This window comes from Monodon monoceros, unplaced genomic scaffold (assembly GCF_005190385.1).
Source record: "Monodon monoceros isolate NGI ecotype Baffin Bay Population unplaced genomic scaffold, NGI_Narwhal_1 Super_Scaffold_3, whole genome shotgun sequence".
In the NCBI taxonomy this organism is placed as follows: Eukaryota; Metazoa; Chordata; class Mammalia; order Artiodactyla; family Monodontidae; genus Monodon; species Monodon monoceros.
In genome coordinates this window covers 49,034,838-49,060,039 of record NW_021703780.1, presented here as the reverse complement: position 1 = coordinate 49,060,039, position 25,202 = coordinate 49,034,838, and the positions used below count along the sequence as shown (strand labels likewise).

Below are 25,202 nucleotides of genomic sequence, written 5' to 3'. Positions count from 1 at the left end.
AGTATGAGAAACTTTGCTCTATTTTTTATATGTCTGCCATGCCTCTAGCTGAGTAATTATTCTACTGCATTGCTTCTAAAGAAATTCTTCGTGTATTTCTTACTCATTTTGTTAATTCCCTTTTCGGTTCCTATTTGAGGGCCACGCAGCTTCAAATAGTCTTTGTAACATTAATACGCCTCCTGCAAATATGTTATAACCACGAACAGCCAGTAATATTTAGTTCATCTCCTCAATAGTCTCCATAGGGTTTCTGCCTTTATCCATGCAATCTCCTCTCCAAAACAATTTCCTTTCTTTTCTCATGACATATTTGCATGGCAAAACCCTCAAACTGAAACCTCCATTTCTCTCCAAATAATGTCTTTTCCATTGATGAGTTTGAAATGGCTATTGCAGGCAAGTGTTGGAAGAGATGCTAAATGCCTTGTAAAGTAGTGAGTCAGCATCTATGTACATATCACAACTACATACAAGGGGTTAGGTGTCAGAAGTAAAATTCCAAAGTATTACTACTTGCTAGGTCCTTATGGAATTAGTCTAGAGGTAGTTTAAAAATGAAAGTTTTTGAAAAGTTCTTTGTTGTCTTGGCCTTTTTTCTGAACTCTTAACCCAAGTTTCCAGCTGCTCACTGAACCTAGAATCTCAGGCACCTCAAAACTACCATGTCCCATTTTGAACATTCTCTTTCTCTTTCTATCCTCAGAGCATATTCTTTCTCCTCTGTTCCATTCTTGGAATAATACGTAAAATTCGAAGCCATCCTTGCCTTCTTTTCCCTCATCACACATAACAATACCACAGTCAAGTCTTGCCAATCCCACATCATAAATGACTCCAGATCCTCTCTCTTCTGTTCAGGGCTACTAGCTAGGTTATCCCTCATTGGCTTAATCCGGCTACTTCCTGTGGTGCCTCTGTCAGTCATGGCTGGAGACATTTGTTTTTTAATACTCTCTTGACATATTATTAGTTTCCCCCAAAGTGAATCCTGCCTTTTCAATATAGAATTGAAAAAAAAAAAAAAACCAAAACACTACATTTCCTAGACTCCCTCGCTGTAAGATGTAGATATATGACTAGTGTTAGACAGAAGTACCTGTGAAGGACTTAGATTTTGAAGATGATGACGAGTGAGAAGTGGCCAGGGCCTGTGGCATCCATTTTGCAATCCAGGCAGGGGCAGAAGCAGCATGAATTCATGGTTTGCAGCAATGTGGTTTGGGGGGACAGTGGCAGTAGCACCTCTCTGGGTCACGTTACAAGTGATCTAGAAATTTCTTATCTGCTAATCATTAGCATTTATTTGCTATCAGACTAATCTATTTTCAGAATTTGTCTTTCTATAGCAACTTTACTTAGGAAATAAAAACATGCTAATTTCATTGTATTTAATTAATTAATTAATTTATTTATTTTTTTGCCGTACGCGGGCCTCTCGCTGTTGTGGCCTCTCCCGTTGTGGAGCACAGGCTCCGGAAGCGCAGGCTCAGCGGCCATGGCTCATGGGCCCAGCCGCTCCGCGGCATGTGGGATCTTCCCAGACCGGGGCACGAACCCGTGTCCCCTGCATTGGCAGGCGGACTCTCAACCACTGCGCCACCAGGGAAGCCTGTATTTAATTTATTTTTGAAGGTAGCGGGGGTGAGAAAATAAACTAGCATTATTCTTTTAAAAATAGTTCACCAAGTTTTTTGTTTTATTATTTCCTAGTGTTCCCTGAAGGAAAACAGATATGTCTTTATATACACTAACTGGTATTCAAATTTTGAAGTGTTTATCATCTTAGGGCCTTGATGATATACCATCTTTATATTACTTTTCAAAACTTCTGTAAAAGATAACATGGGGCTGCAAATACATTAAAATAAACTTATAGCAAAAAGGATCTTTCTGACTTTTTGACCAGCAGCTAAAATTATACTATTGTTTTAAAGTTATTCAAGAGAAAGTATTCATAACCAGTTTTTCCTCCTAGATTTACTCCCATCTTTCTTTTGGCACGCCTTCTCTTTCTCATAGATTTTGTGTGCGATAGGTGGGGAAATAAATGTTTGGCAAAATCAGGCAATTTGACTACTCAGGGGTTTCAACACGTACATTTGCTTTATTTCATGCAAGAGCAGGCCCGAAGCCATCTGCCTGCCAACAACTACATCCTTCATTTCCACTACGGAGGCAGAGCCCCCACCTCATCATTCAAAGGCAATCTTCAAAGGGACCTTGTTTTTGCTCATTCCCGTTGTGACAGATGTTTTCTATCATCTACCTCCACATGCTAACTCATCTGTGAGGGTCTGCCCACCCCCTCTCTGCAGCCAGCTGTGGAAACAGCCCCAGTGTCATCTGTGGCAACACTCATTCTGTTCTTCTGACCTCACCAAAGACCACATCCAAGAGCAGGAAAAACAAACATCCCTGATAACTTCCTTCAAAACATTTCCAGGGCAGGAGATAGGCCGGCTCCAGATAAGAGCCCTTTACAAAGTTTGTTACAAAAGAGAGGAAAGCTTATTGGAAACACTCAAATGTCACCAGGCTAGCCAATTGGGGTAATCCCCAGATTAAGGAATAATGAAGCAATAGCATCTGTGGGCATAGTTCAGCTGAAAACATCTGGTTGACTCAGAACCACTTCAATTAGCCTAGGTACATATCAGTCATTCATTTCTTTTCTTTGATTGTATAAAGTTCCCATGAGGAAATGTTTACACCCCAACTCATCCAAGTCTTTGAAATACTGTGAAAAGACGGTATCATTTCTTAAACGGACAGACAATTAACTTGAATTGCTCTGTGGCAGAGTTACACTCCGATATTAGAATATATTTTAGGAACAAAAATTATTATGCTTTTAAGAAGTCTGTCTTGGCTTGCTTGAAACTGACAAAGCAAAACTTTTAGTATAAGAATCATATCACTTCCTGATATTGAGGGGACTGCTTAAATTACAGTATATATGCCAAAATGTCTGCAGTGTTAGGGCCTTAAAAACTTTTTAAAAGATATTTTGGTGATATTTAGAGTTTAGGAACAAGAACATTAATTAATCGATTCATTCACTAATACTTACTGAGGTACTCTTATGTCTTGCCCTGAAAAAACTTAGTGTTTAGTAGCTAAATAACTTTAATGAAATGTAAGAAAAACCAAGTTTCAAAAATGTAATGCGGACAAAGCGATCAAGGACATTACAATTTCTCAGAGAGGTAAGCATCATTGGCAATACCAATATCAATTTCTGTCTTCAGTTTGTCTACAGTGTTGGCTGACTGTTTGCTAACACTCAAGTCCTGGGGTCACAGGTGAGGCCCACGATGTGTGTCTCCCCTATAAGTTAAGGCATTACCCAGGCTGAGAACGCCTGGAGGTTTTTCTACAGCAGGAGGCCATGGGCCCTTAGGAAACAGTCTGAGATCACCAAGCACCAGGCTGAATATGAGAAGGAAATAGCTCTAAAAAATGAGAGAGAATTATAGATTAGACACACAGTAGAGTGTGTCTAAAAATAACTCCATGTTTATCTTAGTTATCAGGGTCAAAAATGCCCTTAAAGGCTGAGGTTTCTCAGGATGGATGGCTCATCCCTGAAGAAGAGTTGGTGGTAATTTCAGATGTGTTCATTTCTATTGTCAATCATAGCTCACTTAGCTTTTTCATTAAAGCCCATCGTTAATTGACTGGTAATATTGTATTGTGTTATTCCTCCTAAGAATTTTGCCTGCACCCCAGAAACAACTATTCAATTGATAGCTTTTAGTATTTGCATGGTAATGGAACAGCAAGCATGACTACCCCACACCTACCTATTCTGACTATGGTGGGCATTTTATAAAATTTTTTCAAAAACCCAAATCTAATCATAATTCAGTGGTTTTCTCATAGGATAGGCCTAACAAATATTAACATCCAGTGGTCTTGGTGTAGGCCTAACTTTTAAAAAATTATTTCTACACAATGTATAGAATTCAAACAAAAATCATTAAACATCATTGGTTCATAATAGTTTCTGTGGCTTTTAAAACAACTATTTCTCTGATAAAACATTCATCTGGGGACTTTATGACTCAGGAAATCAATGATCAAAGCTAAAAATAAAAATTATATTCCAAGACTGTATCCAGATAAGAAGAGATTATTTCACCCCATACTACATCCTATAGCTCTATTGTGGACTCAAATGGGTAAAATGACCTTTTCAAGGTATTTTTGGGATGAAGCTAGTCTGCAAGAAGGTAGGCTGCAAAAATTTAAGAAAAGGAGAGAGAACTGTTTTTGATTCACCATTCTTTTTGAAAACAACAGCAAAATGCAATGTTTAATTTGGCATTCTTTTTAACACCTAAACTGTGAAGACCAGTAATCATATTTGTCAATTTACTCCTGTCATAAAATTTCAAAAGCCAAAGTATAAATGAGTCTGCTCAGACACAGAAAAGAAGGTCCATTTCAAATGCCAAAACTTATCAGCAAAAAGCAAAGGACAGTCCAACTTTCCTTCTTTCCTTCTTCCTTCCTCCCTCCCTCCCTTCCTTCCTTCCTTCCTTTCTTTTTTGGTCTCATTTACCTTTTGGGATCTGATTTGATTTTTAACCTATGTGGCTAATTTTCAGCAGGTCAATGGAAATCTTGCTTCTTGTTACTGCTATGCATGATCAAATTTCATGAATCAGACCCCCAGAGGTAGTGGGACATTTTCCATATAGGTATGCTAAAAAAGTAAGTCAGTAATGGAAGAAACAAGCTTTCTGAGGAGTGCTAGGGCTAACACTCTAAAACCACGTCAAATCAACCATATTAGTCCACAATCTTTTTCTTAGAATCTGAAGTGGGGAGAAGCAGGGAGGTCATTGGGTGGAAAATGTGAGAACAAAATTCCAAGATGCAGTGGCAGAAAAGTTGACAATCCACAGAGTTTAAAAGAAGCTGGTACAGCTGTTTCAGGCAATGGCTTTGGCACTGTGCAAAAGTGCACAGTGGGGCCTGCATGGAGCTTTCTAGAATACCTGAAGCTCTCTAGAATTGCTGGCCCCTGAATCTGGTTCTGGGAGGGATCCCCTAAGCCTGCTCCATGGAGGCATCCACAGTATTAAAATACAATTGCATCCCAAACCTGAATATTGTGATTATAATTACGAAGAGACAGGGAATTACAATGAAAAGGTAGGTGGACAGTCGAAAAAGTTATTAAGTAGAATTAGCAACTGCAGAAATTATTGATGCCACAAACTTGCTTGCAGGCATCACACTCACTTGTGTAGGAGGGTGCTGTGATAGTTCGCATGAATTGAATTAGAGGTTCTACAGTTTTCAGAACTGCATTCCCCACCCCTCCCCCTCTCCATGAAAGCTTCTTTCCTTTTTTTCTTCTTTGAGAAATTCTGCCTTTCTCTGGTCCTTTACTTTAGCTGTCCCTGACTTCCTGGAAGAGAGTTTGCAATCCCCATGCAAATCCAATATTGACTTTCTCTCCCCAAAGGAGTGAGCTGGTCCCATTCTTTGTCTTTCATCTTTGGTGAGTCAGAAAAAGGTCAATGAAACTTGCTGAGTTTGTTTCTGTAGTTTTAAAACTTCTGTGTTTGGCAAATTATTCTCAATGACATTGTAGGATTTTTAGCAAAACTTCCTAAGTCATTTTAAAAATGAATTAGGAAAAAACCTAAAAACTGTAGGAGATAGTCCATGTTTACTAATAATTACTTTTCTCATTAAAAAAATGTGAGCTTATATGAAAAGACAAAAAAAAGGAACTTCTTTTTTGGTTTTATTTTTAATGATTTATTGTTTTTACTTTATAAAATAGAACCTAATATAAGTAATTTAACAAAATATCATTACTTTAGAAGAAATTATTCGATTTGAGTTTAATTTGAGTTTAATTCAGAACTCCTTGATCTTTTTGATATGTGGGTTTTGAAAAAAGTAAGAGTCTGGTCTTCAAAACAAAATTAAAGCAAAATTATTATACAATTCTCAAATTACTTATGGTGCTTCAGTAATAAGCTATCTTCTGTGTGGAGAAATTATAAAGAATTTTAGCACATGGTTTCAGACAGTGCTCTAGTTAACATAGGCTTAAAGAAAATTCAGTAACACATTTTTTGGTATTGTGCTTTCATGATATTTTCTCTATTTATTATGTGCTTTATCTAATCTACCTCTTTTAAGATGCAAAAATGGTCTTTAAATTGATAAGCTGAAATATCTACAATATTTATGTTAATATGAGCCATTTCCAATGATTATGCAGACTAAAATTAAGAAAAATTTACCTCAGGCATATCATCTAGCATTATATAGTTTTAAGACAAAAAGCATTACACGATGATGATATGTATTTGGATGAAGGTGCCTGTCAAAATAAAAACTTTTAACTAAATTATATGAACTCTTTTCCACTTAAAATGTAATGATGGGACAGCTAAAAGATTAAAAATTTCTTACTTCTTATGCTAATCTATTCGGCATTAATGGACATAATTACTAGTATTTCATGTTCTATGTAGAGAAGGACCCAATCACAATTTTTTTTATTAATCTGTCAACTTGATTTACTCTGGGTTAAATTATATAACATGAAATATAAAAATTTAATGAAGAATCAAGCCAGATGTAATGAAATAGAATTGGTGTTAACTGGATTGAAATATACCTGTCCCAGCTCTGCCAGCAACTTGTGTGATATTAGAAAAGTCAATTAACCTCTCTGAGCCTCACTTTCTTCATCCATAAAAACATTATTCTATAATATTCAGGTTTATCTTTTGTGATAACATGTAATATCATAAAAACCCTCATAAGAAGACAGAGCAAAGGACTTCTATGGAAACTGAACAGGGAGGGCATTATTTCAGAGATTGGAAATTCTAAATCCAAGGACCAATGCACTTGTATGCTGATGCCTGGAATTTTCTAGGGAGTTAAACTTTTCATTTATGTAGTGATAGAAAAAAATGCGCATACCCAAGCCTACTGATAACCTCATCCACACTAAGATGCTAATAACCAAATTGAATTCTTCGGAAAAGGCTTTGAAAGAAGCATACACTCTATTAGTTTAGTTGGCCTGAAAGGCTGTTTTATGTTTCCCATCGTCCCTCTCTTGGCTTCCACCAGACAGACAGACAGACAGACACACACACACACACACACACACACACACACACACACAGAGTCAGTGCCCACTGACAGATACAACCAGAATCTCATAAATCTTTCTTTAGTAGGATTTATAACCAGCTTATTTTCATGTTCCTTAAGACACTCATTTGATTTCTCTCTTTCTTCCCAGACACACTTTAAGTTTCATGGGGGCAGGGACCACACCTGTTCACCCTGCATTGTAGGCATGAACATGGAACAGCAAACAGTGTCTGGCACATAGTCAGTCCTCTATAAATATTATTTAAATAAAAAAGCAAAAGAGAGAAAGAACGAGCTTTTGGAATATCTAAGTGTCTTGAAGAAAGGGCATCATGGTGGGGTTGGGGGTGGAGTGGGTGTTGAAAATAAATGGCTGAGATTCCCAAAGACAAATCATACCTTCTTGATAATTTCATCAAAATCTGGCCTCGAATATTTAACATCGTTGCTTAGCATATTCTTTGTTATTTAATTAATTTTTTCCTGCTAGAATGTACGTTCCATTTGGGAAAAAATCTCTTTTAGGTTCACTTCTGCATTCCAAGTGCAAAGCAGACACCTGATAAATGTTTGTTGAATGAATGAATACATGGATGGATAAATGATTCTGGTTTGATTTTCCAATAAGTTTACTGCCTTAAAAGAAATCTAGCATCTTTAGTGTTACAAAAGGAAAGACTGGGTAAGGAGTATCTACTTTTTCATTGCTGTTATTATTCCAAGATACAGACAACAGAAGTTTTCTTGATTCTACTGGAACTGTTCCAGAAGTTTATTAATTACACAATAATTATAATCTGAAGCCCTTGAATGTTTCTTTGGAGGATTCTTACATATCAGGAGGTTAATAAAATTTAAAACACATGTTCTTTCCCTAAGGAATCTCCTTAATTTTCAAATGCACAATATTTTTATGGAATTATAATCTACATGTTTTTGATTCATTTGCACTTATGATGTTCTATCACAATTTTAGTTAGACATGTGATAATGAAAAGCCTACTTTAAGACAAACATGTGTTTCTCCTGAACAATCAATAAACAAGTTTTCAAATGAAAGCAATACAAGGGATATCCAACCACTTTCAGATAGGTTCAAAAATCATGATTTTTGAGGAAATTTAATCATTCAAAGTGAAAAAAAGTATATGATCTCTAATGGATACTCACTGGAGTTTATTAAACTTAGTAAAATCAAGAAGAGAAAATATACCTTAAACAAAAGTGTGGTGAGATTTAGTAATTGTCTAATGAATTTAATCTGTATCAGATCAAAAGTAAATGAAGAGAGAAGGAAGGAGAGAAAAAGATCAGAGAGTAAAGGAATATAAGTAAAAGCAGGACTTTCCTTCTTACATAATTTTGACTCTGCTAGGAAATCAATGCTGTAACAATTTATTTCATTTTCTAGGACAGCTGTAAGAAGAAACTGTGTCAGCCAAAACACTTCTTATCATATGCCTGGCCATGTGTAATAGAAATGGACAGGATCAAACGATTGGACCATTCTGATTTACGTGGTACTGTCTACATAACTTCATAAGCAAGGGTGACTGCAACTAACAGGGCAGCCTTGTTGAACCAGGCAAACCAGAATCATGAAGTACTGGAGATATATTCTAATCTATCTCAAGAGAAAAGGCTGAAGCTGCATGTTCTTGCATTAGATGTTTATTCCAGATGCAAAATTGAGAGTCTCTTGTTTTACTGTTGTCCTTATTAGAATTACGAAAGGAAAAAAATTGACAAAATCTTAGACACCGGTTCCGATGTCAGTAATTAGATGGTACAGAGACTAAAGGTTTATATGTGAAACATTTAATCCTGTTGTATTTCACATAATATTCCACTAAAGGACCCTCCTGCCGATTGGCTGCCAATGAATCATCACTCTTGCCAATTTCAGACTGAACCTTATTTTGAGAAAAAGACATGAAGGAAAGTTAAATCTTTGAGCCACAATCCGATTTGTAAACACTGTCAAGCGATATGGACATATGCTAGGGATTCTTAAGAAATGTACTTTAAACGTTCTACTCTTTAAAATGTCAAATAGGGAGGAAAGAAAAGCCCAAGGAACAGCATGTATGAAATCCTCAGGGCATGGAAAAATCCCACAGGAAAATATGATGTTCTTCAATAACTTAGCTCTCACAACCCCCTTCTGTGTCCTTTCAAGTTGGCCATTTGGAACGCTGGAATTATTGAGTCACTCTGAGCTCATGCTTTTATGATCAGTAAAAGTGGTTCTTATTACCAGCATCAAGCATAATGTCAGAGAAAACTACAGTTGAAAACCCCCAGGGCTAAGGATAGGATAATCCAGAAAAGCCTGAATTGATCTAATCTTGTCAATAAAACAAAAGACATGAAACATTTTCAGGAACATAAAGAAAGACCATCCTATGCTAAAAGCGGTAAGACCCTCCAATGGTAGTAGTTTAGAGTTTATAGATTTCCTACACTCACAATGACTAACAATGAGATAAATAAATCTAAATATACAGAGGCCCCTTTGGATGTTTGGCAAAGGGTCGATTGCTTCCTTGGTTTGTACCAGGCAGGGGATTGCTTCTGTGCTTTTCAAATTTTGTCGATTTTCCTCATGCTGGATTGCTGGCTACAGAGGAAAGGTGATTTAATGAAAAATACCTTCCCAAACTGTTACATGGAATTGGAATAAAACAGTCTTGTATGACGATTTTTCAAACCATTATATCAACTCCTAAACTTCAGTGGGGGTTGGATTAAATAGCCTCTAAGATTTCTTCTAATTGAAAGTATCTATCTCTATTTTCCAATTTATCACTGTAGTCAGTTCCCGAAGTGGAAACATTAGGTGCATATACTTTGGTTGACAAAAAGTCATATATGATATAATACATAATTAGCCTTAAAATTATAGCTGTAAGCAAAAGTATAAGTAAGTTGCTAAATAATCTTGCTTGCAAGGGGTATAAGCAAGCATTTGATTTAGTGTACCTTAGACTAGTACACTAGATATTATGTCATCATATGTATATTATTTCATATTCCTACATCTAAGGGCTATTGCATAGATCAAGCAAGGTAATTATTAGTGAAAAGTAAATGGATTGCTAGAAATCCCACCTGTTCTCTCCAATGGGAATGAACGACTCCCAAGTCTATCACTGCCACTTTTGTATGCCCAAAGCTACATATTGAAAACCTTTATCTGGTTCCACAAATTCAACATGCCCCAGAGGAACTCTGTGTCCCGGATCTTGAACTTAATCCTTTTCTTACATACACTAATTCAGTTTAAGGACATCACCTTCTACCTAGCCATCTAGGCTGAAATCGGCTAGAGTCAGATTTGACCTGTGCATCCTCCATATCTATTCTATTTCTCTTCTTCAATTTTTCTATTTCATCTCCTTCACACCTTTCTTTCTTTCTCCTCTCATTCTAGTTTATACCACGAATTTCAACAGTGTTTAGTCTTTCTTTTGTATCATGCAAGTGTGACTTTGAACATGGTCATATAAACATCTACCTATTTGTATCATATGTATAGGTCAGTGTTTTGGAAATAATATTTACAGTGGAGATCAGCATATGTGGACAGAAATATGTTCATGGTGTTTATCCATCTATACACCAGTCCATGCTATGTATAATATAAACTATTCTTTGAAGTAAACTTTGTGTATGCATCTCAGGAAGTTAGAGAAATAATTTTAGAGCGTGACAAGAATCTAAGGATTTCTGCATGTAGCATGAACAGAAACTTAGCATTATAATGATTTTTTCATATTGATTGAAAATATTCCAGATACAAGACTGAGAGATAGACAGCTTTATAGAAAAGTAAGGATTGATTTTTATTATACACTATTGTTATGCAGAAGTTGTTCTAACGTGTATTGATCAAACGCTTTCAGGATAACTCTTTGATAAAAAGTCTCTCTTCTGAATAGAAGTTTTAAGATTACGGTTCAGAGCTCAACTTCATAATTAATCTGATTTCCTTTGTGTTAAATGAGAATTAAGAAGCCAAGAACACACTATGCTTTTTAACATGGATAAGGATGAATCCTCTTCCTTGAAATCTGCTTTCAGATTTCTCACCTTGTTTCTAGCTTTCATTATGTACGATGAAGTTATACTTACATTATGTGGTGTAAAAAGGAACAAGCGCCATAGTAATTTTTTAAAATGTCTTATGTAAATAGTGTATTGCCAACAGAACTATTTGTGTGTCTTCCCGTCAAAGTTAGAAGGAAGGTACGTTTTGTCTTCTCTGCTGATAATCTGGTTTTGCTGTCATTTCTCAAGTGTAGTTTTCAGAGTCAGCTAAACTTGAGGAATGACTGTAAGATACAATGGCTTGATTTGGCTGAAGCTAAGTCATTAATCTATGCATATACTCTAAAAATCTCATAATCCATACCAAATAATTCAATTCTGTTGGTTCCGTTTACTACATTTTACACCTCACTCATCTTGACAACACATCAGGACCTAGTACTAGTAAACATCATGAATGTAAGCCACTGAGTGATGACGGCCAGTGGTTCTCACACCTACCATCAGTATTTTAGGTGAAATTTGCCTCTCAAACGCTCAAAGAAACAGAACCACAGGCTCTTAGTTGAGTGTATGTCCAGGCTATTCTAAAAGATAGAGAATTATGGCACAAACTGCAGATAATCTTGCAGCCCCCTTTAATGAGGAAGAAAAACAACTTTGTCTGGATGATACTCTGTCAGAGGGCATAATTTTCATAAAATCCTGGCCGAGGTGAAGGATATTTGAAAGACGGAACAAGCCCACTTCTAACCAATTAGATTTCCTAAGTGGCACGGTTGTATCAAGTTAGGTCATGAGAAACTTGTATATCTGAAAAATCTTAATTTAGCTGCTCTAGACATTTCATCACAAAATTGAAAGTTAACATTTGCTTGTTTTTTATTGAGAGTTAATAAACGAAATGGCCACATTTATTATCTCAGCATGTAAAACTGCTAAGACACTGAGTTGGGAAATGACATTAAACCATTATAATTTTTTTTCTAGAATATAGCAACAGAAAAAGAAAAAAAAAATTCTCTCCCTGGCCTTATGATATGTTTCCTTTTATCAGAGAAAGAAACAATATAACCAGTTTTATTTTTTTTCTTTTTAGCCATTTGGCCTTGGCTTCTAAAAACTCAAGATGAAATTTGAATACTCCATTATAGTAAATTACCCACAGACAGCCTGAAGTTTTAGTAAATTTATTTCCTCTGCTATATGACATGTGTTCCTTTTTGCTTAACTGTCTTTTTGAGTGTGTCTTTAATTTTAAGTAACCTCAGCTCTTTTCTAAGAGTGGGCAAGGTAGAAATCCTTATTACTCATTCTTCTCGGTTATGGAAGGGGGTGGATATCTCATTTTTATTCAAATGAATCTCAATATCAAAAGAAAGAGATTTGCTGGTAGAAAATTAGGTCACACAGGAAGTAGAAGAACTAAACTTGCTCAGATATCAAACTGTACAAATTTTTCCAAATTCGTTCTTTTATTTGATCTGAGAAGAGTGTTTTCCTATATCATAGCGAAAACGAGGGTTGCTGCTTTTCCTAACAAGTAGATCTACTGATTTTTCAGGTTTTTAAGACGGAAAAGAAGATGGAGAAGAGATTGGCAAGAATCACCTTCACTATATACAGCCTTTGCCTATAATGATCACCCAGGGCCAACAACTGCATAAATATATTGCAAACACTGCATTCTGGAGCTTCATAATGGACAAACGAAATTTTGCAAACCCTTTCCAAATTTCCCAGAAAGTGATGAGAGCAGAGATTAGGGAACAAATACATTTGGTGAATAACACAGTTTGCTTAAGCTCATATAAGCAAAACTATAACTAAAAAGCAATTAGACTTTTACATTATGAACACAGAAGTGTTTTTCCTAAGTTGTTTTGAACAAACCTGTTGACTGTCAATGACAAGATTTAATAATCAAATATACAGAGACAAATTTGATAGCAGCATCAATTTCCCTTAAATGTTAGGCTTGGATTCAAAGAGGATGCACCCTTTTGCTTTCCTCAGAAACTTTGTCAGCATCCTTGTCTAACAGAAGCTGGTTGCTTGTAGTGTATCAATGTTTGTCAATGCAGAAATAGCCTATGCAGTGTAGTCTATCAACAAATATTTAGTTAGTACCTAATCTGTGCCAGAAAATAAATGAAAAGGGAGAGATACTGTGAATTATATGTGATAAGCTCTCAAATAGTAAAATTATACTCCAGTTGAGAAAGAACTAGTCAAATGCCCCTGGATAAAGTAACGATTACCTATCTATGTATCTTCCTATCTATCTATATCTATCTATCTAATCTATCATCACAATCTATCGATCTATTTTGTGAATATTACCTGATTAACTTGTTTTTCTTGTGTGATTAATAAATTACTCTGAAAAGTATTCCCAAGAGGAATTAAAAAAATTTTTCTGTTCTAAGATGACATCATTAGAAAATGCCTCCCAAATTGATTCCACTGCAGAAAAAACGAAATGAAAAACGAAACAAAAGGCAAGCAAAACCCCCTCATGTAGACATATAAGTCCTGCTATTTTTTCTTAGCATATCAACCCTCTCACTTCATCATTTGAATAACTAAACAATGAAGCATTTGGGACAGTCAAGTGATGAGACACTATGCACTCTCTGGGCTCTGAGGAGGGTGGGTATCCCACTTCCAACTGGGGTGCTCAAAGACTAGACCTAAGACAGCCTAATGCAGAAAGTGCAGTGATTATTTTATGACACCCAAGTGATATTAAACACATGCCCTGCATATTTCACTCAACTCTGAGTGGAGAGCTTGTGAAAGGTCTGGTGTAAGGCTTTGTCCGGAGGTGTGGGCACATCTCTAGGAGAAGATGCCGTGTTGAATGGGATGATATGACGCCCTAATTCATGATTAAGTGACACCTTCTGTGGCATCACTGTTGAAGGTCACACAGATGCCATGTTCACGGCAGATGCAGCATTAGAGGCACCTGGTAGCCTTTGGAAATTCCTTGCCATCTCAGATGCTCACCAGCTGTAACATGTGGTATATAAACCAAAGCCTTGGCTGTGAGCTCGTGTTTGCTTAGAATACCCTTCCTGCCTGACATCCACAACTCTGCCTGAAAAACTCCTTTATTTTTCAAAGCCAAGTTCAGGAGTTACCTCCTCTGTGAAGCCTGCTCTTACTCCCTTACTCCCTGGCACAATGAATAACCCCACCCTCTTTACCAGTTCTACACTTTGCACACATTTTCCCTGCTACCCATAGCTGAATATACTATAAGCATTTATTTTCTAACAGGGAGTTTGAACAAGAGAGAGGCAAACAATATGTGAGTGCAAGTCCTACCTTTGGTAAATATTCCTCTTAGGCAGTAGAAGAGAAAAGTTTGAAGGCACTTTACTAGTATTTGCATTAGTATTTTGACAAATATTACTGTAAATTGTGTAACTTCTTACATTTGTTACTGAAGCTAAAATGATGTCACTTTTTTCAAAGCATACTTGATTAGATCATATGTGACTCTGTCTCTATTACGTCCCCTCCCCCAACCTGGTGCATCTTAATTATTGGCTTAACAAAACCTAAGCTAGCCAACACAATAAACCATGACCCTAAATGGTAAACATACCACCTAGGTAGAAATACCTGGGCTCTCCAGGGCTAACCCAGCAAAGGTTAATCTTTAAAGCAAAATAAGGTGTCCCCATGACATTCTGAGGGGCAAGAAATAGTGAATAATATCTTTGAATATTTAGAAATACTCTCAATATTTGAACTCGTTCATTACCATTTGTTTAATGAATATCCACATACTTCACAAAACTGTTAAGATCATATATAAAGATAAATAAAATAAACATTTTATTCCAGTGTGCTACAAAAGAACAAATAGTTCCATAGATTATCTGTACACTAATCCTCAATCCTCTACTGATTTCATAAGTAGTTTCTGTTGCCCTGGCAGCATTTATAAAATAAATTATTTACCCTATCTCAATATGATTGTGTTGCCCTGGTAACTGGCTGTTTTCTAGAAAGTCTGACATAGATTTTATTTTAGCTACATACTTGCTTTGTCTAGAGATAATCCATAGAAAATAGGGCTTTAATAGATTCGATAAATGTGTATCCTATGTTTACAACATATCTAATTATATTTCATATGCTAAGTAGCTCTTAAGGATGTAATGTTGTTAACACCTTTACAAAGGAACTCGCAAATTCTGGTTTACTGATGATGCTGTGACAAAGAAATTCTAAGTGCTATCTAAGGACACACTGGGGGTAATGTGCCATTGGAACTTTATCTCTTAGTACCTTGTCAATCTTATGTTCAGAATGACGCACCTTCAGTTCTAAAAAGTAATACACTATTCCTTGACCTATTCTTTCTCTTTAAAGGTCCGTATTAAAATAACATAAAACTGCATGGCAAAAGACAGGTGATATGCACACATCTGGATTTATAAAGACTCCACATTCACTCCTTATTCTCACCACTCCTGTGCTTAGAAGGCAGGGATCTTAGACATCGGGAAACGTTCTCTCCAAGAAACTTTCAGAAGCTCTACTTGAAAAATGACTGTTACCTCCAAAAATAATTCCATGGATATAAAAAGAGGCTGTGCATGATGACATTTTCATAATGCAGCCAAATTGAAAAGTTTTGTCCATTCATGAATGATTCATCCATGATGCCCCTGGAAACTGTGACTTTTTCACACACATCAGTGACATAATTTAGCCTTTCTATTTTCCAAAGTAAGCCTAAATTCTAGACAACAGCACTGGGACCACCAAGCTAATAAAAATTGTATAGGAAGGTGTGCCAGATTTGATGAATAAAAGTTGTTTTTCAATAGAACACAATTTACCTTTCCAACCAAATCTTTCCCTAACACAAAAAATTCACTTAATGCAGGCTACCTGCCTTGCTGCCCCCTGAAATAATCTGAGGACCCCCTCAGTACTTTTGGTGTGTTATTTTCACTGAAAATGCCCTCCTTCTTTTTCTTTATCCCCATCAACCCCACCCATCCTTTAAGTTCATGCTTTCATCTCGGTTCTTCCATGTCCTTAGCTGTTCATAGATACTTTGTCATTTTCAGTGTTACAAAAATGCTAAGCATTTCACACCTTTTCTGCTGTAGATTTTTAATTGAATCATTCTACACATATAATAATTATCTCCACAGAGAGATCATGTGCCTTGAGGACAGATTGTTTCTTTCTTACTCTCTCTCATTTCCAACAATACCTAGAAGAATATTCTGTGCATATTTAATGCTCAGGAATATTTGTTTATTATATGTTGATTTTTTTTTCATTGAACTCAATGTTCTCAGTTTCTTGAAATGAAGAGTCGACGTCTGGTATAACTAAGGGCCCAGTAAAAGACTTAATCAAGTGACCATTTCAAGGACAAAAATGACCATTTCAAGGAGAAAAACACTCTCATGTTCATTGCAGAATCATTCACAATAGCCAAGATATGGAACAATTTAAGTCTCCTTCAATGCATGAATGGAACAAGAAAGTGTGACATATATATGTGTGTGTTATGTGTGTATGTGTGTGTATACTGGAACATTATTCAGCTGCAGAAAGAAGGAATCCTACCATTTGTGATAACATGGATGACCTTGAGAGCATTATGCAAAGTGAAATAATCCAGATAGAGAAAGACAAATACTACATGGTACCACTTACATGTGGAATCTAGGGAAAGACAAAAATAATCAGACTCATAGAAAAGAGAAGAAAGTGGTTGCTAAGGGCTGGGGGTGTGGTGGGGAGTACAAATTTTCAGCTATAAGATAAATAAGATTTGAGAAGCTAATGTAAATCATGGTGACTATAGTTGATAACACCATGTTGGATAACTGAAATTTGCTAAGAGAGTAGAACTTAAATGTTAAGGTATCGAAGAGACTTTCTGTGCAAGTGGTCTTCTTTGTATTTACTTTACCCCAGGAGTATATTTATAGGGAAGTGACACCCAAATGAAGTTGTTCCTTCTAAATTTACTCTCACGTATTTTTTTTAATTCTCTTCTGGTAGAAACAGTATAAATGGGCTAGAGTTACTGTTCTGTGTTTGCTAGTCACTTAAAAAAGATTTGGTCTGTAGATCTATATCCACCAGGTAAACTCTTTACATAGCAAACACACTGTCTTTGTTTGGTACTTTGACAATGATACTTACAAAGAATTTTTGCTCAGTTCAGCGGTTGGAATAAAATGATAGTATCTGAAAACTTTGCTTTCTGAACAGAATTCTAATGACTTAAATGTTCTTTCCAAATTTGGTGATGTGTTTTAGGAAAAACATGCCTGTAAATTTGGAGGACATGGTCCCTAAAATTAAGCCTTAGGTCTTACCTACCTGCAGGTAAAGAATGACCAAATCAAGTATTCTGGGGCTTTTTTGAACTTCTTCTTTTGTTGTAGAGGGAAAGTTTATATTGACTGTTTAGCTATAAATGTAAGGTTTATTCATCGTAAGTCATAATTTAGCCACGCAGAGCAACAAATCATCCAATGACTCCATAAGAGCATCTTGCATTTCTTAGAATCCTGTAGTTAAGTTATTTGTAATTAGGTAAAAATGAAAGTTGACGTTTCTCCTTGAGAATAATTAACGCTAACCACATGAAGAACAGAAGATTTATGATTCACGTGAGCCTAAATAAAATTTAAGAGAATTGAACTCTACTTCTTCTTGGGAACTATCATCTTTTCTCCCTGTCAGTAGAGATGTAACAAAATACCTGACGTATCGTAACACAGGGATTTCAATTGTGCACTCATATGAGATTCCAGTGTGACAAGCTGCCACACAGAGTAGATATTTAGTGCAATCCGTCCTCTATTAAAATCCTGTCAGGTCCACCTTACTCTTCTCCCCCTCCCCGTGTCCTCAAGTCCATTCTCAGATAGCTAGTGGGAAGCAGCCGCATAGCACAGGGAGATCAGATTGGTGCTTTGTAACCACCTAGAAGGGTGGGCTAGGGAGGGTGGGAGGGAGAAGCAAGAGGGAGGGGATATGGGGATATATGTATGCATATAGCTGATTCACTTTGTTATAAAGCAGAAACTAACACACCATTGTAAAGCAATTATACTCCAATAAAGATGTTTAAAAAAAAAAAATCCTGTCAGTGTCGTGGTGAGATTTCAGAGTTTAGGACAGAACTCTGCACTGGGAAACAGCAACACGTACCAATTGCATTGGCAACATCAGCAAAGAGTGAATTCCTGATTTAGTCTCACAGTGCTCTCTTTCAGTGGAAAAAAAATAAAGTGCAAATAGAAACGCTCTTGCTGTCCTCAGTGGGGTTTGACCTGATAAAGTTCCAGAGTCAGACAACTGACAGAGAATGGTTTCCTTGCAGAAACACCAGTACGAGAGATATGACCAAGGCAGGGAGAATTTTATCCCCTCTTCCTTAAAAGTGAAAAGCCTCTCAGAGTTTTCTTCTAAGTTTACAAAAAAGTGTATTGCACACAACTCAGAAATTTCAATCTGCAAAGAAGCAAACCTGAACAACCAACTTCAGCTTTATGCTTATGCTTTCTGTTTTTCTCTTGTCCTTTTACTACTCCCCTCCCTTCTTTCCATCAATTCATGTCTCTCTTATAGATCGTTACCCCTCCCTAGTAGGGAAAGATTAGAGGCACTGCGCTCTACTTTAAGATTTGAATGAAGCACTGTTTTCTCTTCAGGTACAAGCCTGGTTGAGACCTTGGGGCCCTCGAGTAGAGCCTAAAAAGAACCTGAAGGGCTCTTGCTGCAGTGTGGGAGGCCGTGTGATTCACAGTGATGGGGGAAGCATGCCTTTGCACCCTATACACAGAGAGCTTATCTGTGCGATTTTCTCAAAATAGTGGAAGAGAAAACGTGAGAGAGGAGAAGAGTTGTAAGCAAATCATTATTATGGGCAATATATTGGAGATGTGTAGCTATGGACACCTTGAATTTATTTGTAAAGTAGGTTCCAGTTACTGACATACAAGAGGTACCCAATGGGCCTTTATTTTTTATTTTCATTATTTTTATTATAGGTGTTGAAAGATTTAGGAAGTAAATGAGATAAACACCAATCTAAGCAATTTATCTTATTTATAGCCATAGAGGCTATCTCCACCAAACTCATTAGGAAAATATGCTAAATAAGCAGTATGAATGTGGTAGAAATGGGTGATTATTGCTTTTTCTCAACTTCTTCCTATACCAACAGTCATTTCATATAATTGGGCTAATCTAAAGCACAATGTGCAGTCATCTACTCATATAACTGAATAATGATAACAGTAATTTACTGAGTGTTTGCTATTTGTCTGGCATTATTTTAAGAGCTTTAAAGCCTTGCTTCATTTCATGAACCGAAACCATAATAATTTAGTCATGATTATATCCATATTACAGATGAGAAAACTGTGGCTCAGAAAGTTTAATTGCCCAAAGTCCTATAACAGAAAGGTTTTCCTCTCTCAAAGAGACTAACCAAGAATCCATGCTATTGGGACTTCCCTGGTGGTGCAGTGGTTAAGAATCCACCTGCCAATGCAGGGGACACAGGTTTGATCCCTAGTCTGGGAAGATCCCACATGCTGCAGAGCAACTAGGCCCATGCACCACAACTGAGCCCACGTGCTACAACTACTGAAGCCCGTGCTCAGCAACAAAAGAAGCCACTGCAATGAAAAGCCCGTGCACTGCAACGAAGAGTAGCCCCCACTCGCTGCAACTAGAGAAAGCCCACGCGCAGCAACGAAGACCCAACGCAGCCAAAAAAAAAGAGTCCATGCTATTAATCACCATGTCATTCATTCCTTCCCTTCAGATCCAGGTATTTTATTTCTCCACCCTGGACTGCCTAATTATTTTTATGTTTTAGTATCACAGAGTGATTAATTTAACCAACCCCACTTTGATGATGAAACTAAGACCAGTTGGGTAAAGGTTCTTTATACAATAAAGACAACCAACAAAACTGTTACAGGGAAACGACTGATGCGGCTGAAACGACTGAAATGACTGATGGAAAATTGTGTTTCCATGATGCGGTTTAGCCAATTTTTCCATGTTAAAGATAACAAGGTGGTGGGCGCCCCAGCCACTCCTTTCCCCAGGAATCTGTCCCAGCCACAAGCATTACATCTTAAGGGGGGTGACCTAAGCTCAAATATCATGCAGAGTCTAGTCAGGGGAAGTGAAAAGATATTAGGGAGCAGAAGCCATCGCAAGAAAGATCCTGGTGGGGGACAAATGAACACACACACACACACACACACACACACACACACACAACTATTGCTAGGGGAAGATATACAAGAAATAATACATCCAAAAAATGGGTGAAGCTGGTCTGGGGAGAAGGAGAAGCTAATAAAACATTTAGCTAAGGCCCTGAGTGACAGTCAGAAAAAAACACATACAAATATCTTCCCATCTCCTCACAGCTCCAGAAGTACTATGGAATCTTACATACTTTGGTATCTGGAAAAATATTCAGATTTTGCCAGATGTGCATTCCTTTAGGCCACGATAAGATGATGCTTGACCTCAGTGTAAGGGCTAAGCTAGCCTCAATGCTCTTTAAACACACACAATATTTTTTAGAAGGTAGTTGTTTCCATCCATTGAATTCTACTTCACACCTGGGACGGAAAAGAACGGCCTGGAGTCGTTGCGTGTTGGTCTGATTTATACAACACAGATCAGATGAACTCAGGAAGCCCCCAAGGTATGTGAATAAGAGTAAATATGGGGATCTGCAGAATAGGGTCTAAAGTTCTGCTCTAGTAAGCTACATATTTTTATTCTTCAAATAAAAAGAAAACTATCAAAACACTAGGAGCAACATGGAGTGTTCCTTATTTTTTAAGAAAATGGACAAAGCTCAAATATGAAAGCCAGGTGCTGTGATCCTTTGAGTCCAGGAAATAGATGTCTGTGTATTTAATTCCCTGGTTTTTAATATGTGCTACCTTATTTACATTTAGCTTTGAAAAGGGTTAAAATGTAGCATTGCTTCTTCTTTGAACAACTAATACATTCAATAATAAGGATTAATGATAATAATAAGGTATAGTATGTCATACTTCAAACACTGTTTTCACATATTCTCTCTGTTTTGATCCTCTCCAAAGCCATGTTAAGTATAGTGACAGAAAAGGAAACAAAGTTACAGATTTGAACATACCCAGGAGAGTACAGCAGAGACCTTGTCACACAACTTTCCGCTGGGGATCTTTCCCCTATCTCACACTCCCATGAGTATATTGCTCTTGAAATCTCCCTGGCTAGTACTTCTATAGAGCTCAAAAACATGGAAGACCTCGACAAAGATACATGGAATCAATAGCCTTCAGCCTGGATTCTAATGGAATAAGTAATATTATTTCCCTTGGGACTAATGTAATATTGTACCACAAAATGGGAAAGCTAGCTAGTAGAAAATAGAGTTTGAATATTTTGGGAAGAAATTTTCCACTAAAAGAAGAAGAGAATGGCTCTAGTTAGTTAACATAAAAGTCATCTACCAACCTTGCTATCTATTATCTATTAGTAGACAAATACCTTCCTATTTCAAATATATTGCTTTGAGTCAACACTTAGCCATGATACACAAAATCGTTCCCAAAGCACACCCAACTGCATCCGAAGAAAAGAAAGCATAACAGGAGGAGAAGGACAACAGAAAGGCTTTCCTCCTATAATGGATTTAACTGTCCAGAGTTCACAATTCTGCATGAAGTAGACATTCCCCTTTCATAACAAATGGTAGACTGCAACATGAGAGTTTGATTGCTATTTCCTCCAATCAAGTTTGTTCTCTTCCTCCCTCTCTCTCTCTCTTCCTCTCTCAACTGTTTCTCTCCATCACTATCACTCTACCTACTGTATACACTTTTATAGAATTTCAGGAACAGCTTTGTATCTGGAAAATAGGGCTGCCAGAAAGAGGCATGGAATAGAACAAAAGCTTTACCCCAAAGCTTCTATGCATTACAAAAGCTTGCACTCGGATAATAGAAACATCGAGCCTCAGGTGACTGAGAACACTTACTGTTGGTTGCATAACGTATGGCGGATGAGGCATCCATGAAGTACTCTGGACCTATGCATCAAACAGCATTTATTAGAAGAAAGCAATCACAGAGAGAACTCGGTTCTTGCGTTCAGTGGAGTCACACTAGGTCATAAGAAAGTGGAGTCCACCTGACTTACAGCGAATCAGTGCTCAAAACTAAGGGTACAAAGGAAATTCTTGGACCTGATTCATTTGGTCCCTGAAACATGGTACAATGTAAAGCAAATTCCTACCTCCCTGGAGCTGGCTGTAGTGCCCACATGGGCCAGGCTGGGTCATGGAGCACATTTGGAGGCTTCAGGAATCTCCTGTTTATAGGTCAACTTCCGGGAAGACCCGGGCGAATAAGGAAGGAGGCATTACTTAGCATGACTGCTAAGACTTCCTCTTTTTCTGTCATTGGTTCTAACTTCATACTCTCAAGTGATCCCATCTTGGAAATAAATCCAAGTGGCAAAAGTTGGGGAAGAATCAGAGAGATCAACCAGAAATTTTGGGGTATGTTTTGGGTTAAACCCTAGTTAAGCAAGTCTGTGATTTTTCTCGCTCATGGTAATTGGTATGGCAAATAAAAATGAGTACATGAGCCAGCCAAGTGTTCTGAATGTTCGCCATCAGCCAAATGAGAAAGTCAGCTTCTAAGAGCTGATTGTGACATAGAGAGCCCCGAAGATTTTGTTTTCAATATACTCACATCAATGAAATTGACAATGAACTTTAGATTAAAAAAAAAAAAAAAAAGAAGTGGTGAAAAGCAAGAATTAACAACATAGGAAATTGCTCTAATTCCTTTTTTGAGAAAAGAGAGCCAGAGTTAAATTCCACTTATGAACCCTCCCAAAAGAAATGACTGTTCTGTGGAGATTTTATTCATGTCACCAAAGTGCTCTACAGTGGAGCTCAATGGGTGGTCTTGGCTGAAACAGAGGCCAAGATTAGAAAAAAAATGGGTAAAAAAACCAAAAAACACACATTACAACCAGGCAGGCCTGTAGGAAGAACAAAAACTGAACAGCATCTGCACTTAGCCTCATGGGTCCCAAGGAAAGGCAATTAAGAAATCAGCCATTCTGAGACCCTCTAATGCAATTCACACAAAAGTCTATTCCGCTCACCTGACAGGTATCAAGAATCTAAGTGCAGACACAGAATGAGAATGATCTGCTTTGGGGGGAATCAGTTAAGGAAAAAAGTGCATAGTCTCAAGCATGATGCTCTGACAGCTGGGACCTCCTGATATGACGTATGTAGTGGATGAATAATGTGAAACTTCACTGAATTCGTAGCAGTCAGCAACATTACAGTTTTCCCTGTTGTAAACCCCCCACCCACCCACCATCTGCACAATATAGGGAAACACACGCAGGCACACAGTCACACTCTTGCTCTTTCTTTCTCTCTCCAAAGCTTTAAACAGTGACACTCAACACTCTTGGTAGCATTCATAGGCATTTTTTTTCTATTTTGAATTAGAAGAATTGTCTGAAGAACTACATGAGGTAAAGAGAAGCAGGGAGAAATATCATATCTTTGATGACTCAAAGGAATAAGATAAGGAGCACTGTTTGAGGGAGAAGGATGGCTATTTCAATCCACCTGTGGACTTAGCATTACTAACTGGCTACAACATCTGGTTTAGGACACACACTGAGTCTCAGATTTTCTTGTGTTTCAACATGTGGAACCCCCGAGGTCTCTTTTGGCCTCTTTGGAACTGAGAATGAAGTAAGAGGAGGAAGTAGGAATTACTTTTACCCCTTTGATAATCTTCCCTATTTCTTGGAGCAAATGATTTTGCATCTATCCATGTAGCTTTCCATGGATGCACAGAACGATTGTGACAAAATGAGATGACAATGATACAATATCCTGGAGGGTGTGCAGGGAGTTGCCAGAAATGTGTTCTCATAAAAGATACCCTAGGGAACAACAACCAAAATAACAGAAAACACACAAAATAACCTCTCAGTGGTAAGAAAGCTGCACTAATGTTGGCTGGAAAGTAGCAAAATCATGAAAACTCAGCAGGAAGAATGGAAAGCTCGGTGGATTTTTATCATTCAGTGAAACAGATGCAAACAAGCCCTTGAAAGTGTAGGCTCAATGGATAGTTTGAGTATTATGACATTAAGATATGACTAAAGGGAAGACAACTTAAAACAAAAATCCTACTGTTTCCCTTTTGTCTTGATCTAGTCTGTTCCTGGCAAGAAAGGTTTCCCGGGAGGTGCAGGTAAACCGGACATACCTGGTATGTGGAGACAGGGGAAGCAGCAATGAATGGCGTGATGGGTGTCTGTGGAATCATGCGGTTGGTTGCAATACTGTACGGTGAAGAATAAAATCTGCAAACAGAAAAACAAAAAGAAGATTCATAGATTCATGAAGCTGATGCACGCCTGGCTGCTAACCAAACGCTACCACACACGTCTGGAGAAGACAGAGTTCCACCCTCATGTTGCCCATCAGCTGTTAACAGGATCATGCAGGAGACTGATGGTCTTTGATTCCACAAGAAATAAGTTTTTCTGAATAAAATGACAATTTTGAGTCCTCTTATAAAATTGACTGCACAAAAATCTCTTAGGCCAGGTGAGTGTAATAGTATGCTTAACCAATAGCAGAGAAAAGCCATGGGCATTGTTTCTAAAGCTCCTTGAAAGAAAGGCAAAACCATAGCACCAAGCTTTATAAAGGTGGCTGGTGTTACACAGACAGAAATTGCATCTATCCCTTCATTCAAGAAAGAGGATCAGGGCTTCCCTGGTGGAGCAGGGGTTGAGAGTCCGCCTGCTGATACAGGGGACACGGGTTCGTGCCCCGGTCCGGGAAGATCCCACATGCCGCAGAGCGGCTGGGCCCGTGAGCCATGGCCGCTGAGCCTGCGCATCTGGAGCCTGTGCTCCGCAACGGGAGAGGCCAC

At 37.6% G+C, this 25,202-nt stretch overlaps 1 protein-coding gene across 9 annotated transcripts in view; it reads right to left on the bottom strand.

Moving 5' to 3' along the window:
• Positions 1-25,202, bottom strand: part of RBMS3 (RNA binding motif single stranded interacting protein 3) — a 711,536-nt gene that overhangs the window by 79,699 nt on the left and 606,635 nt on the right. For 6 of the 9 annotated variants that reach the window (XR_003796707.1, XR_003796708.1, XM_029242733.1 and 3 more), the window contains 2 exons: positions 24,528-24,624; positions 22,256-22,306 (listed from right to left, as the gene is read on the bottom strand). Coding sequence is in view for 7 of the 9 variants with exons in the window: in XM_029242733.1 (XP_029098566.1) it covers positions 22,256-22,306; positions 24,528-24,624 (148 nt within the window). In the remaining 2 variants the exon portion in view is untranslated. The remainder of the gene's footprint in view (positions 1-22,255; positions 22,307-24,527; positions 24,625-25,202) is intronic. The other 3 variants (XM_029242735.1, XM_029242736.1, XM_029242737.1) reach the window with 1 other exon arrangement.